The 24,963-nt window shown below is 42.1% G+C and overlaps 1 protein-coding gene across 2 annotated transcripts; it reads right to left on the bottom strand.

Moving 5' to 3' along the window:
- Positions 1-12: 12 nt before the first annotated feature.
- Positions 13-24,275, bottom strand: dhx16 (DEAH (Asp-Glu-Ala-His) box polypeptide 16). 2 transcript variants are annotated; one of them, XM_041988047.1, is made up of 21 exons: positions 23,997-24,275; positions 22,940-23,148; positions 22,587-22,825; positions 21,767-21,947; positions 21,633-21,689; positions 21,304-21,558; positions 20,992-21,225; positions 17,826-18,017; positions 17,298-17,408; positions 17,105-17,220; positions 16,723-16,933; positions 16,531-16,629; positions 15,772-15,924; positions 15,394-15,534; positions 12,912-13,074; positions 12,701-12,819; positions 10,336-10,403; positions 8,701-8,863; positions 8,121-8,282; positions 760-933; positions 13-574 (listed from the first exon to the last, which is right to left on the bottom strand). In XM_041988047.1, exons 2-21 carry the CDS (start codon positions 23,135-23,137, stop codon positions 446-448), a joined length of 3,165 nt encoding a protein of 1,054 aa, XP_041843981.1. In that variant the 5' UTR covers positions 23,138-23,148; positions 23,997-24,275; the 3' UTR covers positions 13-445. The 2 variants fall into 2 exon arrangements, with proteins under 2 accessions (XP_041843981.1, XP_041843982.1); XM_041988048.1 differs by having other exon boundaries at positions 22,940-23,142.
- Positions 24,276-24,963: the final 688 nt, after the last annotated feature.

Raw genomic sequence — 24,963 nt, 5'->3', positions numbered from 1 at the left:
AACGCAGACAACTGGTAGTAAAACTTTATTACCATAAAAAAAAACCATGAACACGGTCAGGAGCTTCAACATGTGAAACATTTTGGATTTTATCCTTTCAGCCTGGTCCACATTAACAAACACTGTGGTTTGTGTTTAAAAGGCACTGACAGTCCATAAACAGGCTGACCAACCCACCCAGTGACCGGGCTGGCTGATGCAGCAAGTTTAATCATTAAACCTTTTTTATTTGTTTTCTTTACTGAAGGCAAGTTCAGGACAACCTCTCCAAATTTTAAATGAAATAATCCAGATTTATCTGATGGATTAAGTGAGAAATCACAGTCCCAGGTAGTTTCACAGGTTTTTACTGTTGCCGCTTCCAGTTCCTCCCTTTCTAGCGCTGCTCTCAGAGTGGAGTTTTTAGTTTTTCTTGGCGTGTATCCCTGGAGCGATGGCCGCCACTTCAGCCCAGCTCCTCCTTCGTTTTGCCCTGCTTGCGGGGCATCTTCTTGCTGCTGCTGTCCTCCAGCTCTTTGCTCTTGTAGTAGTGAGGCGCCACCTCCAGCAGCCAGCCGCTCTCTATCTCAATCACCTGCACGAGGACAGGAGGACATCATCAGAGCTGTTTGCAGTTAAATATTATGCAGGAAACATTCCTCATCACGTTAAACATGAGCTCATTCCCAGCAGAAGCCCTCATCTCTAAATACGGGAAATATTTGGGAGATTCAGATGACTGTTTAAAAGTTTAGGGCATGCCGCGTGGAGCGGGCGGACCTGTCTCATGAACTCCTTGGTGGTGAAGACCAGCTCGTGGTAGATGAGCCAGCGGGGCTGCTCCTCGAACAGAGAGCTGTTGGGGTGGACGTAGACCGTCTGCTGGTGCTTCACCGTCTTGTAGCCGCCTTTGCTCAGTCGTGCCGTGTGGTAGAAATATCCTGCAGTCACCGCCTGGCAGGAAGCGGAGGAGAAGAGATGGGTTACATGACTGCACAGAAAGACGACTGTTAACGGAGAAGCAGTTTATTCTGTCATGTTTGGAGATGCAGACTCAGCTGGTGCAGCAGTGGGGGGGTGGGGGGGTCTGTTAAATATGCAACAAGCTGCTGACTAACACCTGGACGTCACCTCCAACCCAGAGGAAGCTGGAAAACAGCCTTCAGACTTCCTGAAGCTGGTGGAGAAGCAGAGATGAAGCACCTGTAACTCCTCCACCCGGCCTGCTGCTCCGTAAAGTTTCATTCTCTAACAGGTCCCAGGTTTTCTCATTAAATTCTGGCTTAGAAAATATTGATGGAGAATTTTTATACCGTCCTGAAGAAAAACGACTTTATTTAAACCTATTTTACTAGAAAGCTGAAGGCCAGAGGAAGAAAAGCAGGTCTCAGCTGCTGTGGTCCCGACAGAGCTCAGGATGGAGGGTTGGGTCAAAGTGAAGATTAAATCTGCTGGTTTTACTAACAAGAAACTTTTTACAGAACCACACACACCATTATACTGACTGTACTGGAACATAACGGTATTAAATGGATTTGAGCTGCTTTCAGTTGGACTGTAACTGGAATGAACTTAATCAGATGAATTATTGTCATTACAAAAGACGGCGGTGCAGAGACATCAAGTTAGAAACTCCTGAAAATGACAAGAAATGTTACACCAACACTAAATGCTCAGGTGTAAAAAGTAAGTTGTTTATCTGTAAAGAGTCTCAGGACGTGAAATAATCAAGATGAACTGAAACAGAACTGATGGAAAGTTCAGGGGATGTTTTCTCTTGCATAAAAAAACGCAATTAAGGATGAAACTATTTTTATTGAAATGGCAAGATATTAAACATTGTGTACACACACAGACACACACACAGAGACTTTTTAATCAGATAACTTAAGAAAGAAGCCTCCCCAGTCCAGGTAGAGGTCCTGCAGCCTTTTCCTGTGTTTGCTCTGAGAGTTAACACACTGTAGGACTTCAAAAGCTAAATTAAACTGGAACCAAACAACTCTTTTACCACCTAAAGAAGACACCCAGAGCAAGGACATCAATGACTCAGCATGATTTAGTAAAAGTTGTTTATGCATTTGTTTTCAGTCTCGACGGCCTCCACAGTCACCAGATCTCAGTCCAGTAGAGCAGCTTTAGGATGTGGTGGAACGGGAGATTCTCATCATGGATGCAGCCGACAAACCTGCAGCAACTGTGTGATGCTGTCATGTCAACATGGAGAAAACCTCTGAGGAATGTTTCCAACACCTTGTTTAATCTATGCCACCAAGAATTAAGGCGGTTCTGGAGGAAAAAGGGGTCCCAGCTGGTCCTAGAAGGCAGACCTGATAGTTAGCCGGTGAGTGTGGCTGAGCCACGCTAACCGATGACGTAAAGCTGAAAAGATCTTGTGATTGTTGTGGATAAAAGTGAGGAACTAACCTGAAAACAGTGTTGAAGGTTGAATTTGTGTTGAATTAGCAACAAAAACATCCCCACCCTAAACACTCACACCTGCAGGCGAAGGGCGGGTTCCTAAAAGCTGAGCTTAAAACAGCACTGACCCCGATCAACACACACCTGACTCATGAGCCAATCTCCTCATTTCAGCTTTCAGTTTAATAAACATTTCACGATGACTCGTCAGTTTTGTTTATATTTGTATGCAAGTATGAAACTTCCTGCCTTAAAGCTGATTTCTGTTGGTCTGGCTGAAGGTTGCTGGACAGACGTAAAGGGTGAAAAGGTGTAACTCGGGTAGGAAAACGCAACGCCCTCGGCTTATCTCAGATCCAGATACGCTCACACGGCTACTGGCTGTTAATCATTTCCAGGTTTCCTTTCACGTTTTCTCGTGAATTTTTCCTTTCTGTTAAATCGGTTAAAAAGTTTACCAGAAGGCTGCCATCTTGATAAAACTCTCCTGTGACGCTGAGTGTGACCCCTCACCTCCCACTAGCAGAGGAAATTTTAATTCAGAGAACAGGAGGGTTTTACAGGAAGCGTGTTGCCTTCAGGACTTCAGATCGGTTTTAGTCCTGCCCTCCGCTCAGTCTTAAATGATTAACAATTAACTGATGGAGCACGAGGCCCGGTTCCAACGCTCCAACAGAAACAACATTAACACAAACTAATCTGAAAAAAGACTAATAAAATATTAATAATATAATAACAATATTCATTAATAAAATTCAAATAAATACAAAATATAAACAACATGAAAACTACATATAAACTGATGAATAAATAGGTAAATAAACAATAAAATTTACTAAAATTAAATACAGAGCAGTACAGAGAAGATAAAATTATAAATATTTGATGAAAAAATTTTTAAACTACAAAATAAAGTGAATAAAATAAAATAAAATACTGGACATTTGGACAGTGTTGGGTTAAACCAGAGATAACTGAAAACATCTCCTTTTGGTCAATTAAAATCTCTGAATGTACATTCATTCATTATCTTGACCGCTTATTCCATTTCGGGTCGCGGGAAAGCTGGAGCCTATCCCAGCATTTTAACAGGTGAGAGGCAGGTACACCTGGACAGGTCACCAGTCTGTTTCAGGGCCAACACAGATACAAACAACCATTCACACACACACTCTCTCCTAGGGAGAATTTAGAATAACTAATTAACCTATCATGCATGTCTTTGGACGGTGGGAGGAAGCCGGAGAGAACCCACGCATAAACGGGGAGAACATGCAAACTCCACACAGAAAGGCCACCGCCCCCCAGGTTCGAACCTCCCCCCAGCCGAGGCTCAAACCGGCGACCTTCTTGCTGTGAGGCTGCGGTGCTAACCCCCACCGTACAAGCCCATCTCTGAATGTGTTTTTTTTTGTTTAATGATAAAAATAATTGCAGCGTAAATTTCTGTGAATGGAAAATCAGCCGAAACGTCTGAGTGGAATCCAGAGCAGAGAAAAGTTGATGCTGATTACGAGCTGGTTTAAGAGGCTGGATTCAGTTCTGCTCGGTCACATGAGAACCAGAAAGTCCAGTTTTTACAGCAGGTGTGGCGTATTTGCAGAGATGACACTGTGAAGGACTCGTCTTTGTTCCCAGCAGGGTTTCATCAAGCTGAACCCTGTGGTGACATGACCTGATCGTCACGATCACGCTGACTCTTTATGATACAAGCAAAGCGACAGCAACACCCTCTTACCTGCAGCTAACTGCTGCCGGTCTAAAGCTGCTCCCAGAGACCTGCTGACGTCAGCAGCCGAGGTGGGATCACGGCGACTAACAAAAACCTGGTTTTAGGCATCGTTTAGGAATGTGTAATATGAGCCACACGAAGCAACACTTACAACCATCGTCAAATTATTCCAAATGTCCAGAACTCTGCTTGACTCAGTGTTTATGAACTGGGTTTGATCCAGTATTTACTGGTGCCAGTCAGAACTGGCACAGAGCATTTGTTTCTGTTTCACGTGAGAAAAAACAGGCAGTAAAACTGAGACACGGAGCTGCAGGAGGATAAAAACAAAGAAACTGACCGCAAACACACTACGCAGGACCCTCAAGGTCCCAGGACTCTGGTAGAGGACCCGAACTCAAGCTCTGTCTCTCTCGATATCTATATATATATCTATATATATATATATATATATATAATCTAGACAAGACACAAATGAGCAACTACAGACCGATCTCAAATCTTCCTTTTCTAAGTAAGAAAATCAAAAAAGTAGTTTATCATCAACTAAATAACTTTTTAACACAAACAACTGCTACGATGTCTTCCAATCAGGTTTTAGACAGCACCACAGCACTGAGATGCTCTGACCAAAGTCATTAATGACATATGTTTGAATACAGACGATGGAAAAATGTCAGTCTTAGTCTTACTGGACCTCAGTGCTGCATTTAATACAGTCGACCACAATATATTACTTAAATGACTGGAGAACTGGATGGGCCTCTCTGGCACTGCGCTACTCTGGTTTAAATCTTATTTAGAGAATAGAAAGTACTTTGTGTCAATAGGTAACTTTACATCTGAGCAGACAAAAATTACATGTGGAGTTTCCCAAGGTTCCATCGTGGGGCCCCTTCTGTTTAACATCTACATGCTCCTACTGGCACAGGTTATAAAGAAAAACAAAATTAGTTACCATAGCTACGCAGATGACACACAGATATATATTACAATGTCACCAGGAGACCGAGGCCCCGTACAGGCTCTTGGTAAATGCATTGAGGAGATTAATGACTGGATGTGTCTGAACTTTCTTCAGTTAAACAAGAACAAAACTGAGGTGATTGTATTTGGAGCCAAATAGAAACGATTAAAGGTCACCACAGAGCTTCAGTCTATACACCTAAAAACCACCAACCAGGCCAGAAATCTGGGTGTACTGATTGACTCAGACCTTAACTTTGAAAAACACATTAAGGGGAATCACAAAATCAGCCTACTATCACTAAGAATATATCATGGGTAAAAGATCTGATGTGTCAGCAGGACCTGGAAAAACTAGTCCAGCTTTCATCTTTAGTCGGCTTGATTATTGTAACAGTGTTTTTACAGGTTCTACCTAAAACATCAGTCAGACACCTGCAGCTGATCCAGAACTCTGCTGCTCCAGTCCTCACTAAGACCAAGAAAGTGGACCACATCAGTCCAGCTCAGAGGTCTTTACACTGGTTGCCTGTTTGTCAGAGGATAGACTTTAAAGTTCTGCTGCTGGTCTATAAAGCTCTGAATGGTTTAGGACCAACATACATCAGTGACCTCTTGACCCAGTATGAACCTACCAGAACCCTCAGGTCATCTGGATCCAGTTTCTTATCAGTTCCCAGAGTCAGAACCAGACATGGAGAAGCTGCATTCAGCTTCTATGCTCCACATGTCTGGAACAAACTCCCAGAAAGCCTCAGATCAGCTGAAACACTCAGTTTATTTAGATCCAGGTTAAAGACCCACCTGTTCTCTGCTGCATGGAACTAGTTTTTAATTAGAAATCAAAATCTACATCTGGTTCTTTTAAGCTGGAATCATGTTTTAATATTGTCTTTCCCCACACTGGAACTTTATTTCTTGCATTTTATCTGTTTTATTTTTGCATCTTCTTTCTGTTTTTATTTCATTCATTGCATTTCTTTTAATCTTTTTAATCTCTTTTTTTTTAATGCATTTGTATTGCTTTCTGCACCCTGCCTATCTCTATCTCTCTCTATATATATATATATATATATGAATATTTATTTATATAAAATAAAAAATTTATTAAATAAAAAGTAAAAATATTTAATGATACGAAATATATTATAATATCTTATAAATTACATAAAATAAATAAGAAAAAATAGACTAAATATTTGATGAATAGATATTTAAAAATATAATAAAATATACTAGTGCTGGGCATGTTAACGCATTAATAGCACATAAACGATTAATTAACGACATTAATTTTTTAAATCGTGCGTTTAGTTTTGTTTTTTTTTTCTGGCCGCTGGCTTTGATGACAGAAACATGGCGTCCATGTCTCTCCTCCCTGCTGCGGTGATGATGACATGAAGAGACGTTTTCTGTCTGGAACTTAAGAAAGAAGAAGAACCAACTTTTCTCTTTGTCAAAACCCATGCAGATGGCAGAACATCAGGATTTTTGGACGGGAAACTTCTTCCAAAAGACAATAAGAAATTTTTTATTTATCATTATTTTTTTTATAAATGCAGTTTTAATTTATGCAAGACAGCAAAGGTAAGACATGTTTTCTGACTTTTACAAACGTGCAGCATAAATCGGGTCTTCTTCTGTCTCTGGTTCGGTAAATCTTGGTCGTAGCGAGATGAAACTTCCAGCTGTGGAAACTGTGAGACGTGAGCTTTCAGTAGAGGAGTCGTTTGTTCATGTTCATGGGGAAACATCATCTGTGTTTACAAGTTTTTCGGACTTTGTGTACCTGGTCTTTTAATTGTTTGTTGTCTTAACTGTGTTTGTTGGTGATAGAAATGGTGTCGCTGAGCTGTTAGCTGAGATTCTGGATGTTCTGTGGATACCACACGTTTATAGCTGCACATCTGACGCTAAACCCGGAAACAAGATGCCTTAACTCCCGGTAGCGGAGGCTTCAGGTGAAGCTAAACAGTCAAGCTAAGAATGAAAGGTTAGAGAATTTATAGGCCAGAAATCTGGATAATGAAGCACTAAAGGTGCATGGATGGAAGTTATTGTGCATATTGTGAATATTTCTCTCTCCTCACCATCTAGAAGCTGTGAGATTCTCATCCTGCTTTCTGTCTGTTCACCTGATGCTGATGTTCATCACATATTGTTCTGTGTTTAGAAGGAAGCAGCTTCACAGCTTTAAATTCATCCTGCTGATTTTTTACCTTTTAGTTAGTAAATCCTGAACATTTCATCCTTTTTTTTGTCATAAATATTTGATTTTATAAATATATATGAAGAAATATTTTAACTGTTGTTGTTTAAAGAGAAAACTGCTGCTAAACCTGTTTATGTGTTTAGTGCAGGGGTCTGCAGCCTTTCCAATCCAAAGAGCCATTTTTCCCTCAGCCAGCTAAATAAAATACTTTAGAGACGCAAATGTTACCAGACTTTTCAAAAAGGCAATTTAATATATGTTTTTAATGAAGAGCCACCATAGGATGTTTGTTATTTTTGAAGAACCACATTTTTATTTCCATTTTTAGGTTTTAAATAAAGAAAAACATAAACCTTTATAAAAAGAGGATAAACAGGCTTTCTTCTAAGGAATGTGGATATTTGTGGAAAATGATGTAAAAGCAAAAAAAGTCCCTGGTTTCCAACCTAATGACAAGAAAGATTTAAAAAAATATTTTAGCCACGTATTTAGAGGTATTGTGGAAGGTCCAGAGTTGCAGGCCGGAGACCCCTGATGTCGCGTTTGTAAACCAAAACTTACTGTATTTTCTTTATAAAGCCGTAGGCCTTCTTTTTTATGTGTGTAACAATGTGATTAATCGTGATTAATCGTAACATGTCATGAGATTAATTGCAATTAAAATTTTTAATAGTTGCCCAGCACTAAAATATATATATAAATATAAAAATGATTAAATAAAATATAATAAAAACTACTTGACTAGATAAATAATTAAAAAAATAAATAAATAAATAAAATAAAATAGTAACTTGAAACTGGAGCACCAACCTTGCGAATGGGCATGCTGTCTTCCTGACAGCTGACCACCTCCACCTCAATGCGATCCATCAGACCCTCCAGTTGGTCCCGGACATCCCGCGCTCTCCTCATAGAACGGAACTGGATGAAGTTCTCGTAGCACCACTGTGTGGAGTAGCCGCTCTCCACCCACTGAGGGAAAAAAGACATCATGGCTGCAGTTAGAGTGCCCCTGAGGCCTCACCTATCAAACTGTGTGAAGAAAGAAAACCAGTCCAGATCAAGCACATGGAAATAATCCAGTCCTCCCACCCAGAGCAAGAACTACAGGTAAAGAAATAAACCCTCAGCGGGTCCTGATTTATTCGGTAGAGATAAAGGACATAACTCACTAGTTCAGGGGACGACTGATAAAGGTCCAAAACAACTTAAAATCTCACAAGATGTCTGATCCCAACAGGAAAACGATGGCAAGGTGAAAAATATAAAATAGAATAAAATGAAATTCAAAATTCAGAGTCAGCTCCCTGAAACAGCCTCCATGTCAGTCGTGTGTCAACATCAGACGTCAAAAGTCTGCAGAAAGCAGGAGAAGGATGAATGCACAGACCTGTGTGTAGACGTTAAGCAGCACCAGGTGGTCTCCTCCCGGCACCACGAAGTTCATCCTGGCGTTGTCGGCGTGCACCACCTTGTCTTTGGGCCGGTAGAAAATGGAGTTGTTCACTGACAGCATGGCTGCGATGGTCAACACTTCCTCTGAACACTTGTACCTGGAAAAGTTCCATCCAGTCAGGATGAAAACGCAACAAAAACCACAAACATCTGTTTGTTCTGCAGCTGTGACACATTTACTGAACATAAGTTCTTCATCAGTTGCTGCAAAAATCAACAATAAATCTGAGACGTACAGTTTCTGAGGCCTACGGATGTAAGTGTGTTTCATTGCAGATGACACCTCAGCTCTGCTACTGCTGTCATTTTCTAAAGGCTAAAAAGGCTGGGATACAAGTTAAATTGAATACTTAGAAGTAAATATCCCCAACCCTTCCTAAAACTTCCCAGACTCCATAAAAATACTTCATCCACAATACTCCCCTAAGTGGCAAACAATTTAATGAATGGGATAAAATCACTACCATGGTACATTTGAGGAGAGGAAAAGACTCGAATTTCACTCTCCAACTGCCAAAAGAGCCGGAGGCGTGGTCTTTTTTTAAGACGACCATACAAGAAAAACCTTTCCTGCTGCTGTTACAGCACAAGCCGGTTTGGGGTAAAAAGCGGATCTATAGCAAACTGCACATGTCGCGACCTCCCTGAGCTACCTCTAAAGATGGCTAAATTACTGATGGAGCTGATATGGTCTGGAGATGGCAGTGACCTGCTTTAAAACCAGCCTCCTGTTTAAATGAAACTGGATCATGTAGCGCTAGCTTAGTCAGTGCTAAGCAACGTGGATACTGAGGTTGTCCCGAGCATCTTTATAGTTTATCGTCAGCTCCAACGTGAGAATCTTGAACTGAGTTGGTGTGTAGTCCCTAAATACACTCACTATAAAACTAAATATGAGCTGGTTTCCCACATCATCCTTAAACTAAGGCTGTGAAAAATAACGTGTTAACAGCGGTAACTAATTTCTCAATTAACTGGGTTAAAATTTTTAACGCATGCGCAGCACCCGTCATGGATGACAGCGAGATATGGAGGGTTCTAGAGCCAGCGTGGAAAAAGTGAGCTGACTGGCCCGTGCATGGATTTGAGGGCATCAACTCTGCAGAGATGATGCATCCAGATTTTATTGTTGTGGGGGTTCAACACCTGCACGTTTCCCCACAAAAAACAAAGACCAAAAAAAACTTTTCACGCAGTTTTCACGTCCCTGCTCTGGTCGTCTGGTCTGATCACTCAGGGGCATTAATGTAGAGAGAGAAGCTCTCCTCTCTAATAAAGTAGCTGACAGGTGGTAGAAAGGATTTATACTTCAGATATGCAGGGGCGGGTCTAGAAAAGTTTTGATGATTGTAGGTCTTTGATTTAATAATATTAAACTGGTTATTACAACTAAAGAGATCATCTAATGTAAAAAAAAAAAGTGGAAAAAAAGCATTTGTTTGCTCTTCAACACAGTAAAACCAGGCAGACTTCAGGCATAGTCGCGAATGGTGATTAATCATGATTAATTGGTTTGTAAGCTGTTCTTACTGAAGACTCGTGTACAGAAATGATGAGAGCGGAGACTCACTGTTCAGAGGCCAGGATCATCTTGCTGAGCATGGGATCTACCGGTAACTCGGCCATCCTCCGACCCAGCTGAACACACACAGACAGGTCAAAGGTCAATCAAAGGCTCAAGAAGCAGCCATCAGACCAGCCTTAGGTCGGTTTGATCCCCATAAACACACTGAAGTGTCCCCCAGGCAAAAAACTGAAGCACAGATGTTAATCTGCAGAGAAATGCGCTGCATACAGTTTATACATTAAGCAGCACTGTTCGTTTGCAGCTTGTTGAACCTAAATAAAGTTAAATATTCTGTTATTAACAATCATTTACATAAACCACCTGGAAACATTCTTATCTTAGTAATCACTCATTCAACCAGACTAGTCAGATCTGGAAACTCCAGCCTCATAAAGCAGCATCACGGCTTCAGGCGTGTCAGAAGCAGCATGCAAATATGCAAACAGAGGAGTGGAAAGGAGTGAAGGAATAACAGAGTCTGATCTTATGTTTCTGCTGGGGTTAAAATGGAGAAGCAGGAGGAGGAATAATTCACTCTCTGGTGTTTTATGCTGGAAATGACACTGTTTTCAGATCTTTGGTGAATTAAGAGGACAGGATTGGACAGAAAGGCCACCGATCTGTACTAATCTCACATAAACCTGCTTGAACTTGTGATAATTGTTTCCAGCTGCTTCAGATGAGAAAAATTAGCTCTCCAGCTCACTTATGTGTCTTCTGAGAATCTGTAAAGATGTGCTCACTGATGCAGCAGGTGGTGAGACCTTACAGCTTTTAATGGTTAAAAAAGACTTACTGGAACTTTACTGGACTCCACAGTAACATTTTGCTTTGGTTGCACTGGTACACTGAACTTTAAACCCAGATTTTTTCCCAGCTCCACTCTCAGGAACACATTTGATTACATGCTAAGGGTTGCCTCAGACAGCTTTGGACTGTGTTGTTCCAGCTGCCCTGCTGGATGTTTCCATACAGAAACTCTGCTAGACGCTCCTCTGCAACGTCCCCTTTGAGCTGTTAGGGATTCAGAGCACTTCCTAACGATGTGGACATTTATTCCCACAATCGGTCCATCTCTGCATACCAACATTTCCAGAATACTTCCACATTATTGGACCTAGATCAGGAATCTACCTGTGCGGTCAGAATGACCACCTGCAGCTGAAATAGGCAGAAATGATCTTATCCCCTCTGTTCTTTACATACCAGATGTTAAAACTAGTTTTAATGAAAATGCATGTAGTTTTAGGGAAAGTCCGGGACCAGCAAGGCTTTATGATTTTACTGGACAGAGTTATTAGATATGCATGTTTCACTTCAGCCGTTCTAGTGCCAACCATCCCCCAGTCATGCTGCTAAAGACTTAGACCGCTGAGGGATGTCCCATGATGCACTCAATAAAATGACCATATAGAGTTAAACTGTGTGGGATTCTTTTCTCTTACTATAAAATCAACATCGGCTCTTCTATTATCAGATGGCTAAAAATCAAACCATACTAAAATAATAAATAATAAAAAAATAAAAAACTGTAACCGAGGTAACATTGTCAATCAGTCGTGATCTTGATCTGAGGTCATATCACCCAGCCCCATGGAGGACTGAATCAAAGTCAAGATTCCAGGCTGGTTTTATCAGCTGGCTGCGTGGATACTGACTGGATCACGATGAGTTGACTTGAACTGATTTAGCCTTTAAACTGTTCTATGATGACCATAAATATTTTTTTTTTAATCTACAGTAGAAACAGGTGCAACTTGTTCATTTTCCTAGAGCTGAGAGGGTTTAACTTCTAAACTTTTTGGACATGGTCGGTGTTTCTGCCGGCCTCTCAGACCCGAGGAGGCATCACACAGGCGGAGGGCTGCAGCTCTCATCCAGCTTTTCTTGTTCATTCGGCTCAGGAAACATGAAAACTCTCAAACTGGTGGAGCAGATCACATCCATATATGAATAAATTCCACCGTACCCAGCAGTCTTTGGGCAGGAATTGGGGACATGCAGATTTTACAGAACCGCATTTATCTGAACAAAAAAAAAACTTTAAATAAGCTAATTTTTCTGATTCCTGACATGTTTGACTTGTTCTTTGTCGTACTGGAAGCTTAAAGAGCTCCAGTAAACGGGGAAAGAAATAGAATATACAGACAGACGTACGGGGAAGTAAAAATCTTCATCCTGACCCGTGAAATGTTACACTCACTGGTGCGACCGAGTTTTTTGCTGCATGTGTGGATTCAGAGACCCTTTCAAACGGTCTGTAGCTGCACTGTTTTTGTATCCGTGTGCATCTCTCTGTTCAGCTGTGGTTGTTTTAAAGTGCTTTATAAATAAAGTTTGTATGGTTATACAAACACTGAGTTGGAACCTTAGTGAGCTCCCCCAGATGGTTGAGTGCTCCCAGGGCGTAGAGCTGCTCCAGCGCCAACACCAGAGTCTCATGAGGAGGGGGGTCCATGAAGTCGAAGTGGATGAGGTCATTGATGCCTGAACAGAAAAAAACAAACCACCAGATACCACTGATTTAGATTCAAACAGCACAAATCAAACATAACCGCATCGATGGCATCCCTCCTCACCTAAGCTCTTCAAAAGCAGGACAACGTTTCCCAGGTTGGTCCTCTGAATCTCGGGGACGGTCGTCTCCTCCATCTCGTGTTTGAAGGCCCAGGCCGTGTAAAGCCGGAAACATTTCCCAGCAGCCACTCTGCCTGCACGACCTGCTCTCTGGTTGGCTGAAGCCTGACGGAAACATACAGAAGATCAAGGAGTGATTTAAGGCAGCTAAAACAACTGGAATAAAATCTTTGCAGCAGAAAAGCAAGACATGATTTATGAGCGTCTGTTTTGTCCCACAGCGATGAGACAGACATCTTCCAGCAGAGTCTCTGCTTTCATACGACTCCTTGTTTGTGTGGTTTGCTTGAAGTGGAGAAACGGGGGGCTGTAGTCAAGCGGAGGTTCAGATTCATGCTCTTTATCTCGAGGCAAACTCCTTAACCAACCGTTTTCTGGCCAGCTGAAGGTTTGTTTAGCTCCTGCAGTCATAAATTCAGTCATGAAATTCAGTCTGCAGAGAGGTGAGCACCATTCCTTCCTGCTGAGTAAACTCTGCCATTAAGTCTCTCTATAAACCCCGATTTCTTGTTATGTACAGCTCTGCAAACAGTTTTGTCCTTCAGCACGAAATAAACTAGTGTAGCCTCATAACAATGAGTCAGGGACAGGCGTGTTATTTGACCTGTTGGAAAATGTAACTTCAACCCTGCCAAGTCTGATGAAACAAAGAAGCACAACAATAGACGTTCATTTAAACCCTGGAGGTTTCAGACAGACTCCTTCCTAAAGAAGCCACGCTTGTTCAAATATAAAGAGTTAAAACACAATTCTGCTTGTAACACAAACTGCAACCAAAAACAAATGTTTAGAAGATTTAGTCCCACTAAAGAGTGGCCGATACCAACACCACCCAGTTCAGTACCTGAAGGGGAATTATAATGCTGTAAACGTCAGAGCTGTGGTGATAGAAGTCAGCTGTGTTTCACCAACAAACAGATTTGTATAACAGAGAATGACGTCATGTAAGTATCAAAACTACCAGTTACTGGCCTTTATCATATATCCATTCATTTATTCATTCTTTTCTTACATCCCTCTCCAGCTCCTCCTGGAGGAATTCAGGCCAGAAGCCAAGACAACTTTATTTATAAAACACTTTACAACAGTAGCTACCGAACAAAGTTCAGAAGAGATATATTATCCCTCCAGGGAAACCTGGCTCTGCCCCTAGAAGAATATTCCTAGAAAACCTCCAAGGTCAGGTGGCCAGGAGTCGATTTAATCAGATGCAGAAACGCCTCAGCTGACTTCTTATGAAACGGAGAACGACTGGCTCCTCCAGATGTATAAACTCCTCACCCGATCCGTCAGGACCAGCTCATTCCAGATTCTTTCAGTTTCTACACAAATCTCTACAGGTGAGGGTTGGAGCAGAGATAGACGGGGAAACGAGAGCTTTGCCTTTCAGCTCAGCTTCTTCACCACAACAGACCGGACCAGCGCCCTATTCCTGCTGACAAATCTCCAGTTCGTTGGTCCACAAGGTCCTCCTCCGGTGCAGGAAAAGGCTCAGTCCCAACCTGGAACGCATCCATATATCTAAAAATATCTAATTAAAGTAGCTAAACAAGTTTCAGAATGACATATTAGTACGTGATAAGATGCATGAATCATGTACCATCTACCATCCCCAAGTGGCTTTTGCTGCCACTTGGGGGAAGTATCGGTGCCTCCAGGACTTCGCTCTGATTCGGTGGCGCGTTTTGTGAAAAGTTGCAGTTTTTTGTCTTACAAAAGCATCTGAAATTTATGTAAAATATTAGTCAAACTTCAACATTGTTTATTGAAATAAGCAGACTGGGACAGTGTCCTGCACGTGCATCACAGTGATTTCAGACGACAGAGACGACGTGCACGTATGCACGTTAGTAGTCAGAAAGTAAATTTAATGACGTTCAGTATGTGTATCAGGTAACGTGGAGGAGAGCTGTGATAGGTCAAAGCTGCAGTGTTTGGATATAACTACAAGGACGTGCAGAACAGACACCTGACTGAATTCATATTAGTCGTTGGGATTAAAACATCACTAATTCCTGGAGGGCCTGACCGATCTGAGCTGTTTCTGGTTACTGCGCTTTAGTTTTGACTGCAGTGGAAAATCCAGAATCCGGAGTGGACCGAGACCTTTGTTATGAAATAGGTTAGCTAGCTAGCTAACTTTTAGCTACGCAGATATAAAATGAACTGTTAACCTTTTCCACATGGAACTGCAAGTACTGTATTTCCTTATAATGGAGATTTATAACAAGCTAATCTAAAAAAAGTTTAAACTTCTTTCCATTTTTCTCTGTTACTTAATTTTTAGGTAAAACTTTTAAAAAAACTGGGATATTTTCCAACTTGAGCCTGTTTTAGACTAAGTTTAGAGTTAAATGAATTACGGCAGCCTTGACTTTTGGAGACAGATGTGTTGCTGGTTAAACGTGAAAAAGAAGCAGTTACCCGCGAGCAGGGCGTAACAATGAGCGACTCCATGCCTGTCCGGGCGTTGTAGCTTTTCTGCTTGCAGAAGCCTGGATCGATGACGTAGATGATCCCGTCTATGGTAAGTGACGTCTCTGCAATGTTGGTCGCCACCACCACCTGGTTGAAAAGGAGGAAACAAGGATGCTGTGAAATTAAGGCTCTAGCATCAAACAGACACAATACATATGAACTGGCTTTGTTACCTTCATCAACTACCTGTTATAACTACTTATAATAGCTTAAAATCAACCTTTCTCTACTGGCCAGGTTGCGATGTCAGACCTTCAGTGACCTACTACATGTGAGGTGATCGTGTTGGGGAAACAATAACAGCTTCAGAGAAATATGACTCACCTTCCGGGCTCCAGGAGGAGTAGGACTGAAGATCTTTGCCTGCATGTCAGATGGCAGGTTGGCGTAGATGGGAAGGACCAGCAGCTCGGCTATCTTTGATCCGAGCCGCCGGCACCTCTCCTGGAGCAGCTCGCAGCACGCTTCGATCTCCTCCTGCCAGAAAAAAAACATTCAAACAAACAACAACAACGTCAGAGCTCCAAGGTCACTGCGGCAGTTTTATATCACAAAGCTGCTGCCTTTATTCTTGGACGTCATCTCAAATTTTAATGACTCTAACAAACACAGTGCACTTCGTTCTAGAGAATATTTAGAGTATAAAGAGATTTGCTGTTACACATATTCTTCAGTTCACTTGATCTAAATCCCAACTAATCTGACTCATGAGTTGCTTTTTAGTGAGATCGGCCATGACTGAAACCAATAAAATAAAATGAAAAGTACTTTATTTATTCTAGAGGGAAGCTGCATTAGAAAGGGCAAAACGGCCATTTCATAGGAATGAATGAAGACTTTATATATATATATATATATATATATATATATATATATATATATATATATATATATATATATATATATATATATATATATATACACACACACACACACACACACACACACACACACACTATGTTCACTGAAGTTCACTGAACTGAAATGAGTTTGACCCCCTGGCATTGAGCATAAATGGTCTTTAAGGAGTGGGATGTGTGTGTGTATCTTGCAGGGAAACACACTGTTTGATGTGAACGGTACCTGTCCAGTGAGGAAGACCAGAATATCTCCAGGAGGCTGTGTGACGTGGATCTGCAGCACCGATACCACACATGCTTCCAGGTAGTCTGCCTCCGGAGCCTGACAACACACACAAAACAACATCCAAATTTAGACTTATAAAGTTCATCTTTCTCGTCTCTCCCAGCAAATGAAATCAATCAATAGTCTTACTTTGGTGTAGAAAATGTCTACAGGGAACCTCCTGCCAGGAATCCTGAAAACAGGAGCGTCGTCAAAGAAGCTGGAGAAGCGCTCCGTGTCCAGAGTGGCGCTCGCCACCAACACCTTCAGGTCCGATCTGAACCTGGCGATGTCTTTTATCAGGCCAAACAGGATGTCTGTGTGGAGTGTTCGCTCGTGGGCTTCATCTATGATGATCACACTGCAGGGACAGAAAGGTTAAACTCACCACTGAACATTCAGGCCAGTCTGAAGGAGCAGCCAGCAGGGAAATGTGTTACAGTACCAGCTTACTGTTTGTTATCTCACTTAAAGGCTGAACCTGTAACTTGTTATTTGCGTAAAAACAACTTTGACCAGTAAGTTGTGCTACCTGTAGCTGGCCAGGTCGGGCTCGGTGAGAAACTCTCGTAGCAACATGCCATCCGTCATGTACTTCAGCACAGTTCTCTCTGACGTGCAGTCCTCAAAACGAATGCTGTATCCCACCTGCATGGAGCAACAGTTCAAGATATCAGAAAAATACTAAAGATTTTCATTCTTCACGCCAGATGAGCCAAACGCACCTCGTTGCCAAGCTTGACGCTCATCTCCTCCGCCACTCTGGCCGCCACCGACATGGCTGCCACCCTGCGAGGCTGCGTGCAGCCGATCTTCATGCCTCCGTTAGTGTAGCCCTGAGGAAGGAGCCAGTAAAGCTTCACACATTAACAAGCTAACCTTGCTTGGCATCATATTGTGGCTTTAAGTCTGTTTTCCTGCTTAAATGTTGTTTCATAAACAATAAATCAGAAAATAGGCTGATATATATAGATATATATATATATGTGTGTGTGTGTGTATACACACGGAGGGCTTATCAACAGCCAAGCCCAATAATGCCCTGCTCTAGAGCAGTTTAAAATAAAATAGATTATGTATTAATAAATTTATTAATCCCCAAAATGAATTTCAGAATGTGTTTATTATTCTTTGTTAGAATTTATTTATTTATGTCTTAACTTATTACTGTTTTGAAGTTCTGCTAAATAAACCTTCTCTGTTCTTTAAAGACATGTCAGCGGTTCTGTTCCCATCATGAGATCCTGACTCACGTCCTCCAAGAGGTACTGTGGGATCTGGGTGGTCTTCCCTGACCCCGTTTCCCCTTCGATGACCAGGATCTGGTGCTCGTGGATGGCGGCCAGCAGGTCGTCTCTGTAGGGAAAGATGGGCAGGCTGCGTCGGACCTCCTGTATGCTCTGCTTCTTCAGCTCCGCCTGAGACAGAGCCGGCGCCTCCTGCTCCTGAAAGAAGAAGGAAGGTGGTGAATGATGTGAGAGACCGTGTGAATTTAGCCGAGGGGTTTGAGTTCCCATTTGCAGAGTGAGGAGGAGGAATTTTAGGTTTCCTAACATCTTATTAGCTAACAACTTCAATCACTTAAAGGCCACTGCGATTTTTCTCACTAATGTAAAGGAAACAGATTAAATTGTCTGGTGCTTCCCCTTTAGGCTGAAGAACTGGTGCCAGTCTGTGTTTGTGTTCCTTTCTCCCAGAAAGTTCTGTACTGTATCCTGCAGAGGCAGCAGAAAAGTAGGATGAAGTTATTCAGGATAAGAGACGACAGTGGGGCTCACATACACCAAACCAGACGGAGGAAGAGCAACTGAGTCAAACCAGGTGTCAGTAATCCTACTGAGTCCACGTTCACGGCCGTCTTCAGAAGTCTGTGAGGTCCGATAAGTCCGTTATCATAAAGTCTTGCCCCAATAACATATTTTGTGAGCACTGCAGTGCTCCGCTTTTACTATGCGACCTGAAGGAATCACAGGGAATGCTGCGTTCATGTGACGTTGGCATAAAAAGAGAAAATCTTTCTGACTGGAAAAATGTAAGAATGACCCGTCATGTTGGAAGAAAACTCCTTAAAACTCGCTCATAGTTTTGGTAGTTTTAAAATTTGTTATCTAACCAATAAACTGACTGAGTTACTGACTTAAACCGGCATCCAGTGTATTTACGACATGTTACACATAAACAATACAAGTGTGAACTTGAAAAGGCCGGAAGCACAACTAGCAAACGTGGGAATGGAGAATTTCCATCACCCCGTGAATGCACCACCAGCATGCTCACGTTTGACAACAGAGACCACGGTGTCGGCAGCGTGGGAATTCTTCAAAGTGTCCGAAGAAGACAGCTGCTGGTTATTTGTAATAACTGTTCCAAACAAGTTCCACGAGGAGGGAAAAGAAGAACGAGCTTCAATACTACAAACCTGATCAGTCACGTGAAACATAATCATCGTTTCGACGGAGGTTTGAAAGTGTATGAGGACGCTCGGGCTGCTAAAGACGCAAAAAAGGTAAACTTAAACATCGGTCTGCGCCTTGCGCCAGCGTCGACGGTGAGCGCTCGTTTCCTGCTGCTGGACACGTGATGGCCGAGGAAAGAAACAGTCGAAAAGCAGCGAGAAAGCAGAGATGCTGCTTTTCATTAAAACAATCTTCCCCTGATCCATCCAGAGGTAGAAGGGTAGATAAATGTTTTTGTTACTATGGATTCCACAGGATGAAATGCAGTTTTCCGTTTGTTTACATGGACAAGTCGTTGTGTCAGCACACTATTATTTTTAAGAATGCACTTTTCCAGATTGTGTTTAGAAATGGTAGAAATGTTTTAATCTAACTTGCATCAGTGCATTCATTTTCTGTTTTTTAACTTCTCAGATGCACGTTTTTAGTTTGGAATCCCAAAGCGTGTATTTGCATCAGTTCAAGGAGCTTTTTATTTTTGTATCAGTAAGCAATGCGTCTAATCAGTATCGGCCTTTAGTAGCTGAAAGTCGGTTATCGTGTCGGTTTAAAAAGTGGTTATCGTGCATCCCTAGCTCTACTTTACCCTGTGAAGTAGAACAATACTCAAGTGAGTAACAACTAGTGTTGGAGGCTTATGAAGAATGAAATAATTTTATCTTGTAGTGTTCTCAGTTAACGCAACCACAAGACGGATTGTGGGAAAAAACAGACAGTGCAGTGTTGCATAGCAGTTATAAATCTAACAGATGTTAAACGATGCTGTTATGATCATGTTAAGTTGTTATATTAAGCTTCTGTTGGCACCGCGAGTCTGAGGGTTTGTGTGGAGGATGACATTTCCTCCCTCTACTGACACCAGAGGTAAGAGGCGGGTCTCTATGCTCAGTACTTGTTAAAAAAAAAAGGAAAAACTGTTAATGAGAATGCAACCAGAAAGTGACGCGATGGACATTAGACTGGATGAAAAGATGGATTAAATAGTTTTAAACTGTAACGGTACTTAGACCTGACTGGGACTGGTCTGGAGCACAGAATAAATCTCCATGGTAACTGATGTGTTCATGCTTTAATGAAACCAGGTTATTCAAGCTTAATCCCTTATCTGAGTTTGGTGAACCAGGCCTCAGGAAAAGACTGGACCCAAATCAGACCGACTGGAACCAGCTCTGGTTCTGCTCTGACGACATGCGACACTGCCATCTAGTGGCACATTGTGGAAAGTTAATGTTGGTCTGAGATGCGGTAGATGTGGTGTTTAAAACAAAAAGTTAAAGCTCTATTAAAGTCTTTGGGTTTGGAGGATAATAAATATTTACTAAGTTCTTTGTAAGAACACGTTCCACCTCAGAGATGGATGCACTAACGAAGCCTCGAGATGCCAGCGTTTTGCTCCTCACAGCAAAAAAGTGCCCAAGTTAGCTGATACCACTTGGAATTGATAAGTTCTGTTTTTTGTTTTTTTTTTGTGGCCACGTGGCTTTTCTTCATCCAGTCTATGGACTGCAGTGTGTCGAGCTCCAAGATTACGTCGAGCTCCCCACAAAGTCGGATGGGTGGGATATTAGGGCTCCCTGCCCAGTTTACATGTGTGGAAATGTAAAAAATGTATCCCAACGGCTCCACCCTGCACCCCATTGGTGGAAACGGCGCTTAAATGGCTGGAAGACTTCTGTAGATTATCTAAAGTGTGAGCTATGCATCACGATTCACCCCACAGTTACACACGACCGCTCCTGAGACAAGATCGAAGACGCACCACTCAGGAGTGAAGTTTTAAAGGTTAAAGTAAGTTTAAATAAAAAAATAATTCCCAGAAATCTTGCTGAAACAAACAGAGATGGTAAATATTCCTTCTTGTGGTGTATAAAGACAGAATTAAAAACTCTCAGAGCCCAGAGAGTGAAGGCTGAGGAAAGACCAGACGTTTGATAAACCAGAACAATCCTCTGAAGGACCCAACCTTCTCGGATCGAGTTCCCTTCATGGTAATGGCCGTGCTGACGAAGTCGATCATCTCCTCCTCCTCCAGGACCAGCTGGTACTTCTCCTGCTCCTGCCTCATCCCCTGCTCCCGCTCCTTCTTCGCTCCGAAGCTGAGGGAGGCCGTCTTCAGCCTCTCCTCCTCCCAGCGGCCCTGCTCTCCTCCCACCTCCATCGGTGTTTCTTCGAGCTCCAGGTCCTTCTGGGGCACCTCCTGATCAGCAGGGAGAGGTGGTTAAAGGGCCGATCTGACTGCACTTCCTTTTGTTTAAGCGACATCACTCCTCCTTACCTTCCTTCTCTTTTCTTCCGGCATGTAGTATCTGTTCTTCCTCTCTTCTTGCTCCTTGGCCCCAGCCTTTTTGTACTCCTTGGCCAGGTCCCTGAGGGTGCGTTTATAGTCCAGGTCCTTCTTCTCCCTCTCAGTCAGCTCTTCTGTGGAGAAAAGATACTCGTCGTCTATGATCTCTGCTTCCAGGTCCTCCAGCTTCTCCTCCTCTCTCTTCTTCAGATAATCCCAACGGGAACGCTTCCTCAACTCCGGCAGCTACGATCAGAGAGAGAAAACTTTGTCACACTTTCCTTCTGTTGCTTTTTTAGGTCTGAAGGATGGTGACCTACCATGTTCTTCTGGTCATCTTCAGCCATCTTCAGTCTCTTCTGAGCTTCCTCGTAAGCCTGAAGAAAAAAAACACAGATGAAGTTTTTACCTTCAAGATGTGGAAAAGATAAAATCTGAATCTATCATCTTTCACCTTTTTGTCCGTCCTCTCGGCTATGTTTCGGGTCTTGTCTTTATCTTTCTCCCTCACTCGCTGGGCGAACGCATCTCGTTCCTCGATGTCTTGCAGTCGCTCTCTCTCCTCCTTCTCCCACTCTTCCTCCTCCTCTTCTTCTTTCATGACAGACATATGGTTCTCTTGGCCAGCGTTCCTCCTGATATTAAATAAAAATACACCAGAGTCTAACTAATGTACAAGATTTCCACGCGTATGCGTGGTCTAGCATCGGTCTAAGGTCCCGCTGGATCTCTCAACCAAGTCTTTTCAAGGCCCTGCTTAACTTGTGATTAGTTAACTGTCTATTTTCCCGCCATAATCTCCTGCATGCCAGTTATCTGTCATGGTGTCATGGAATACTTTAAGCCCTGCATGTTTAAGTAATGCTGTTACGTTTGGTTTAGGCCACATGGAGGCTACATTGCAGGGAAAAACCTTTTCTTAGCTGGCTTGAGGAAGATTGGATTTGTCTTTTAGCTGCTTTGGAGCGAATTCCTGCATCAACATCTCTGCTCACATTCACATCTGCAAACCCACCGGTTCAGTTTTATGGAATTTTATCTGTGTTTTCTCTATGAATGTTTTAATTTTAACAATACTTCCCATCATGTGAGATGCTGATAAATAAAATGTTGTTTTTATTATTATAAGCTTGGACACATTCAGGTAGAAGAGTTTAAAAACTACATTCTGGGGCTGGCCAGTTATGTGAATATGTCTGTTGTGTCATTTTAAGCTTTTTATGTGGGACTGAAACATGAATAAACAGATTCATCAATAAAAATCAGTGGATTACCTTGCAGGCTCTTCATCCTCACTGGAAGACTCGCTGCCTTTCTTCTGTCTGATGTGCTTCCTCTTGCTTCCTCTGTCCTTGTCTTTGCTTTTCTTCTTCCCCTTCTGCTTCTCCTTCACCACCTCTTCGCCGCTGTCGCTGTCCTCCAGTAACGTGTATGTCCGATTCTTCCTCTCCATTTCTATGGCTTGCCGTTCTATCGCTCGGGACGGTTTCTCTACCACCTCCTTACGAGGAATCTACAACACACAACGATGACTTGGTACTGTTTCACACCCCAAACCAAAAATAAAAGCAAACAACTGTTTAAATTTCCTCACAGGGGAGCGCAGATTCAATTTCATCAAATTTACCTTTTCAAAGAGCTCCTTCGCAAAAGCAGCCACGCTCTGGTCGATGTCGATCGTGCCCGTCTGCTCAAGACGACTCACAAAGTCCTCAGGACTCAACGACTTCCGAGCAATTCCAATCATGAACTGAGACACGTATCTGTCACTCAAGCCGAGGATGTCGTGGAGACGGTCGTTCACCCACTGCTCCAGACTGGCCATGGTGCCTGTCGGTGGGGCAGCCAAAGCACAAAAACAAGCTTACCTGCAGTCCAGGTGGAGAATATGAAGTAGTTTCAACCCAACACTGAGAGGTTTCATTCTTTAAAAGGTCAACTGGTAACTACACAACATTTCAGCTATCTATAGACAAAATATGAATAACATTTTCAAACATAAAGTAGTCCAGATCTTCACAATAACTATGACCTCAGTAATAAACACAGACCCATAACTGAGTCTCCTATTATTTTACTTTTTTTTGTTTCTGACACTAAAGCTGCACATAAAATAGGTAGAGAACAAATGAATGGCACTTGTTAGTGGCAGATTACGTTTTAAGCAATACTTTTGACAATTTCTCTCCATTCACTGATCAGTTCATCTATTAACCTGATCAGACAAGGATTAAACCAAAATGGACACCAGCTGACCACATAATTATACTTACAGCTATATTAAAGAACTGAAAACTGAAGTTTTCTTCAATTCAGCAACTAAAAGGCAAATTATAGAGAGGCTTCGGATAACCAGTTACTGATAAAGTTAAATATCTGTCAAGGGACTGATTCAAATGGAAACTCTGCTTTCATTTTTAGCATTAAACTCAATCAATAGCAAAGAGCAGACATTTTAATAGATCTTACATGATGTTTTAGATCAACTAAGAAAAAGCTGGTCATTGCATATATCTGTACTAAATTTAATCATTGCAACAGTCAATTTACTGATCTTATACACCAGACAGCAGCAGCTGATCCAGAATACCGCCACAGAGACCAGAAAAGATCGTATCAGCCCATTTCTGAGGTCTTCACGATGCTTTGTCTTAAAAACAAAAGCAATTCCCAGCTTCACTTACCGCTTTTCAAAACACTCAAACACGCTGCTGTTGTGATGAAAGTAGCAGGCTAAACTTAGCAGCTTCAACTTACTTCAGCTACAAATTAGCTGTTAGCCTGCGTTATATGTCACAGGTTCTCTGTAAAAACCCGTAACGGATACGAGCATCCATCCGTAGCCATGAAAACGTATTTATTTGTGGCTTTATTAGTCCAGAAACACAACATAAGCAAATATAAACGAATAACTTTTGCTTAACCTAGCTTAAGTTAACGCACGCTGAACGATACAAACGGAAATACGTCACACAAAAACAGCCAATCAAGAGCGCGGCTGCATCAGCGGCGACGGGGCTTACTGCCCCCGTGTGGTCATTTGAGGAACAACAATAATATAATAAACGCTTCAGACGAATAGCGCAGTCCCAAAGATGACAAATAATCAAAAACTCTGCAACTTAAACGTAACCTGAGTCCGTTAATGGTGAAAATAGTGGAAATTAGAATGATTTTATGACATTTTTGGTATCTAGACCATATTATACCAGATCCTGGTAAAAAACTACATGACTTTGACTCTTCAAATCTCTTGAATAAAATGAGCCTAATTTGCATTTTCAAAAACTGTAGAAAGGTGAAAAGTTATACAATATTACCATCTAGAGTCCAAAAATTTTAGTTTTTGATCAAGACCTCGTCTATTGTGGTCTGGGTTAAAAAAAATCTGAAAAATCAGATTTTTACACATATGGTGAATCGGAAGCTAACTTTAGCACTGTGATGCTTTATCACCTCAAGACTGGATTACTGCAAATGCCTCCTATATGGTTCACCCTCCAAACTCCTCAACAAACTTCAGTACATCCAGAACTCAGCTGCACGTCTTCTTACCCATCTCGCATCTGAGACCACGTCATTCCTGTTCTTAACCTCCACTGGCCTCCCATCCCTCAGTGTATCCAGTTTAAAGTCCTCCTCCTCACTTCC

Source organism: Melanotaenia boesemani, chromosome 6 (genome assembly GCF_017639745.1).
Source record: "Melanotaenia boesemani isolate fMelBoe1 chromosome 6, fMelBoe1.pri, whole genome shotgun sequence".
NCBI lineage: Eukaryota > Metazoa > Chordata > Actinopteri > Atheriniformes > Melanotaeniidae > Melanotaenia > Melanotaenia boesemani.
The sequence above is the reverse complement of the archived record's forward strand: the minus strand, read 5'-3'. Positions and strand labels throughout refer to the sequence as shown.